The following is a 5,052-nucleotide window of genomic DNA, read 5'->3' as shown; positions in this document are numbered from 1 at the left end:
CCTAAAAATCCCAGGTCGCTAGCTCAATTCGTTCTCGAGTTATCGTGACGACAGACACACACACACACACACACAGACAGACGCGAAACTTTTTGATCATCACTGGAGTAATAGGCTTTGCTAATCCCTCAGCCAATAAGTTTCAACCTTAACATACCATATAAACCCAGTCACAATACTCCAACAAGTCTTCATTACATAATCTACTCTGGAAACCCAAGTGTGTACATGAACGCAGGAAGTACTGCGTACTTGTTGGTATTCAGTATTTCCTGCGTACTTGGCCATGTATTCAGTATTTCCTGCGTACTTGGTCATGTATTCAGTCTTTTTTCTGCGTACTTGGTTAAGCACGCAGGAAATACTGAATACATGAGTAGGTACACAGATCACAAGGGATACCTGCTGGGTCGACACCACAGTATCAGTGCAGGAAGTAATATTTTTTGATAAAACGTTGACAGTAATACTAAATACGATTCAAAGTAAAATAATTGTTATAGAAACCTACACAAATTTGTAGTAATATAGCATAGATTCTCTTGTTGCAGATTCTAACAGCTTGTGATTCTTGCTTTTAGCTTATTCTTGTCGTGTATCGACCTTGACTTTCGATACTCTCTTCATGAGAACCTGCATATAACTGCCTGTGAATAAGAATAAACCAGTCTTCAGTCGGAAACCAGTTGTGACGTTACTCTCTGCCTGAACCAAGTCTCTCCCTGTCAACTGTCAGAGACACCACAGTGGCGACGAGGATACTACACGTGGTCGGAGAGGTTACGTCAAGTCAAGTCAATCGTCTAATCAAGAAAAATCATCTAGTCAATCGTCAAGTGAATCTTTAGTCAATCTTCTGGTCAGCATGGCAGCACCAGCATTCAACATCCCACCGCTCAGGTACTTCGAGCCTGCGGAGATTTCCGTCACCGGTTGGGTACAGCTCTTCGACGGGTACTGCACCCTTGTGAAAATGCCTGGAGAAGTTATCAACGAGAATGGTGTGATTCCACCCAACGCAAGAAGAACCCTCTTCATTCAATGCCTGGCTACTGCGCCATTTGTATACCTTCGTAAGGCCTGTCTGCCGAATACGCCTCAAGTTTTTCCAATCCCAGCGCTCATCCGGCTGCTGCGCCAGAAGTACGAGCCCCCTGGACTTGTGTCTACCAACCGGCTCCAGTTCAACCGGCGAGTGCAGCTTCAAACGGAATCAGCGACGGATTACGTCACGGCTCTTCAGGTCCTTGCCGACAGGTGTGAGTACGGTTTGCACTACCCTGAAGCTCTTCGAGATCAGTTGAGCTGCGTCTAACTCTGCTCAAAGCCAACAACCTCACGTTTTTCCAAGCAAAGGAGCTTTGTGAGAAAGATGATGCCCTTCGTAATGAGGTGCGTTTCATGGCTCAGCACATGGCTGGTCTCAACGCAGCTTCTTATCAACCTAAACAACCGTCTCTGAAGTTCAAGCCGTTCACTTACAGAAGAGAAACTCCACATGGTTCTAATGGCAGTTACAAGAAGCAAAATCATGAACAACCCCGCTCTACCTGGAATCCATGCTTCAGATGTTCTCGTAAACACGATGGACGGAACTGCCCTGCCAAGGATTGGGAATGCCACAAGTGTCACAAGAAAGGCCACATCTCAAAATGCTGTCCTCAGCGTTTGGTCAAGGTGGTTGAGCCACAGGTACCAGTTGCACCTCCGACGGCTGAACCTCCTCTGTCTCATCTTGGTCAGCAACCTCCACTTTCTTCCATTGAGGAAGAAGTTGAAAGACTCTTCCGTGTCTCCAAGGTATAGTCAATCTCTTATGTCACCTTTAAAATGAAAATAATGTCTGAGCTCTGTCTTTTGCCTTGTGCAATTTCTTCTGTCTACCGGTAGTCTGTCTTTCAAAAAAAAAAAAAAAGAAAAAAAAAAGAGGCTGTCTGTGATCACTGTCTTGCCTTACTGTCTTGTTTTAAAGTTATTTTTAAGTTAGTCTTATGTGTTTGTTAACGTTTGTCTTGTTTCTAGGAGCCAGTACAAGTAATCCTTCTGAATCATGTCAGTCAAAGTCCTCCAGTATTAGTCAGATTGTCTGTCAATGGAATTGAGTTGGAGATGGAAGTCGACACAGGTGCTGGAGTTACAGTTGTGAGTTATGCTGTCTATTTAAAATTTCTTAAATCATGCTCCCTGTCTCCTTCACCTTTTGTATTGAATTCAGTTTCTGGTTCAATCAAAGTCTTTGGACAATTGTCTGTCTCTGTCGCACTTCCATCCCAGCCTCCAGTTCAACTTATTCTTGTTGTCTGTGATACTGTTGCTCCTGTCAGGTCTCTTTTGGGTAGACCTTGGTTAGATGTCTTATTTAAGGATTGGAGGAAAGTCTTCCTTCCAGCTAACGTAATTTCATCTGTCTCCGACAGAGTGCAGCAATTGCAGCACATGTTTCCTAAAGTTTTTGACTCCTTAAATGATGATCCAATTACTCCATTCAAGGCTAAGTTGCTTTTTATAGGCAATGTCAAGGACATTTTTGCTCCAGCTTATTCACTTCCTTATTCATTAGTAGATGTCATAGATTCATTAATTGAAAAATTAGTGTCTTCCAACAAAGTCTTCCCAGTAACGTATTCGGAAAATGCATCCCCTTGTGTTCCAATCAAAAAGAAAGATGGGTCCTATAGGCTCTGTGTTGACTTTAAACGCACCCTCAACACCCAATTAAAGGTTCAACAATACCCTTTGCCTAGGATTGATGACATCTTTGCTTCCTTAGCAGATGCTTCAGTGTTCACTGTAATTGATCTTTCTGATGCATATCTCCAGTTGGAGTTGGATGAAGCCTCCAAAAAATACGTTACTGCGAACACTCATCAAGGCTTGTATAGATATAATAGATTAATTTATGGCATTGCCAGTGCCCCTGCAATTTTCCAACAGGTGATGGACTGTATCTTAAAAGGTATTCCTGGTGTAAAATGTTATTTAGATGACACTTTAGTCTGTGGTTCATCCTTGTCTGAATGCTGTGAAAGAACATCCTAAGTCCTTAGTAGGCTGTCAGCTCACAATGTTAAAGTCAATCTTGCAAAATGTCAGTGGTTCGTAAATCAAGTTGAGTATTTAGGTAACATCATTTCAAAAGAAGGCAGAAAACCATCACCTGACAAAATTCAAGCTGTTCTTAAAGCTAGGGTCCCTACGACCAAAAAGCAAGTCTTGTCTTTCCTCGGTCTATTTACTTACTATTTCCCATTATTACCTAACTTTAGTGCCATTTCAAAACCACTCAGACTCCTTTCTGATCCAATTGTTTGGGATGCCAGTGCTCAATCTTCTTATGATGAATGCAAAAAGTTGTTCCTTACCAGTGGTGTTTTAGTCAACTACAACCCTGAGCTACCAATAGTTGTCCTGTCAGATGCCAGTCCTGATGGTCTAGGTGCCATACTCTGTCACAAAGTAGGTAATACTGAACGTCCTGTTGCCTTTGCTTCTTGTGCATTAACCCCTTGTCAGCAAAATTATGCCCAAATAGACCGTGAAGCTCTTGGTATCATGTTTGCTATTAACAAATTTCATAAATTTATCTGGGGACGTCAATTCATTTTGGTCACGGACAATGCTCCATTAAGACATATCTTGAGTCCCGATAAGTCTATCCCTGTGTTGTCAGCCCAACGACTTCAACATTGGTCGTATATCCTTCAAGCCTATACCTTTAATATTGAGCACAGAAAGGCTGAGCTTATGTCCCATGTAGATGCACTGTCAAGAGTCCCACCACCTACTGAATTTTTTGATGACATTGCTTTACATTCTAACTTCTCGGAAGCATTTGAAATTTCATCCATAGCCAGGGATTTGCCCTTAAACTCGTCAGTCATAGCTGAGGAAACAAAAAGGGATCCTGAGCTGTCTAAACTTTCACTTCAATGTAAAGTAGGCTGGCCTGATTGGGATCGATTTTTAGATCCTTTGGTCAAACCCTTTTTCAAGTTGCGTGAGCAACTGTCCTTGGAAAAAGGTTGTGTGCTCTATGCTTCCCGAGTCGTAATTCCGAAAAGTCTATTAAAACAGGTTATTGAAATCCTCCATGAAGATGTTAGCCAGAAGTTCAGTGTGGTGGCCCTCAGTAAACGAAGATATTGAATCTAGAAGTAACTTGTGTCAACCGTGTTCCCTTGTTAACTTTTAGCGTTCTCATGACTACGTCCCATGGCCTGAAGCTAAAGAACCAATGCAAAGAGTCCATGTTGACCTCTACACCTTTAAAGGCATTCATTTCTTCCTTTTTGCTGACTCTTTTTCTAAGTGGATTCATGTGCAGCGTATGGTCCGTACTACTGCTTCTGATGTTATCTCAGTCTTGTCTACTATTTTTGCCATTTGGGGTGATCCTCAAACCCTGGTATCAGACAATGGTCCTCCATTTGATAGTTTTGATTTGATTGATTTCTGTACGGCTAGAGATATAATTTTAACTCATTCACCTGCTTATCACCCTGAAAGTAACGGCTATGCCGAGAGATCTGTCCAGATTGCCAAAAAATCTATTGAAAAAATGTTTTTAGAATACCAAGCCAAAGACTCAACTCACCTGCAGGTTTTCCCCATTGACATCTGTGATAAATTTAGTTAATAAGTTTTTATCTACTTATCGATATACCCCAACCACCACAACCCTCAGGTCTCCAAATGATGTTTTATTAAGTTTTAAACCCAATACTAGTCTGTCCCGTCTGTTGCCGAAAGTTCTCAAGACAAATGTCCAAAAATTCCGTGATGGGGAGGCGGTGCTTGTTAAGCTACAAAAGAGATCTCCTCCAATTAAAGGTTATGTGGTTCGCAGTCTGGGCCCAACTCGTTATCTTGTTTCTTTTGAAGGAGTAATTCGTGCACCTCACACCAATCAAATGGAACGGTGTCTTCACTATTGTGCTGTTATTATTTAAGAAAATATATGTACCTGTTATCTGGAAACTTCAAGACTGTTAGTTCTGTTATATAGTTTTTAATCTTAGTTTTAAATACAATGCATTGTTTTAGTCTGTAAGT

General features: G+C 41.6%; 1 protein-coding gene across 1 annotated transcript; it reads left to right on the top strand.

Moving 5' to 3' along the window:
* Positions 1 to 865: 865 nt before the first annotated feature.
* LOC127750076 (uncharacterized protein K02A2.6-like) lies at positions 866 to 4,636 on the top strand. The gene is made up of 6 exons (XM_052270626.1): positions 866 to 1,001; positions 1,119 to 1,259; positions 1,328 to 1,800; positions 2,023 to 2,994; positions 3,094 to 4,098; positions 4,193 to 4,636. Exons 1-6 carry the CDS (start codon positions 866 to 868, stop codon positions 4,634 to 4,636), a joined length of 3,171 nt encoding a protein of 1,056 aa, XP_052126586.1.
* Positions 4,637 to 5,052: the final 416 nt, after the last annotated feature.

This window comes from Frankliniella occidentalis, unplaced genomic scaffold (genome assembly GCF_000697945.3).
Source record: "Frankliniella occidentalis isolate FOCC.00 unplaced genomic scaffold, Focc_3.1 Scaffold130, whole genome shotgun sequence".
Taxonomy (NCBI): Eukaryota; Metazoa; Arthropoda; class Insecta; order Thysanoptera; family Thripidae; genus Frankliniella; species Frankliniella occidentalis.
Note: the sequence above shows the minus strand (reverse complement) of the source record. Positions and strands in the feature narration are given on the sequence as shown.

Bases quoted from the DNA above. Each gene is read 5' to 3' on its own strand.
- LOC127750076 (XM_052270626.1), top strand. From the start codon at position 866: ATGGCAGCACCAGCATTCAACATCCCACCGCTCAGGTACTTCGAGCCT. The intron at 1,002-1,118 runs GTGTGATTCCAC...TTCCAATCCCAG, and splicing joins AGAAGTTATCAACGAGAATG to CGCTCATCCGGCTGCTGCGC. The intron at 2,995-3,093 runs GTCTGTGGTTCA...GCAAAATGTCAG, and splicing joins GTTATTTAGATGACACTTTA to TGGTTCGTAAATCAAGTTGA.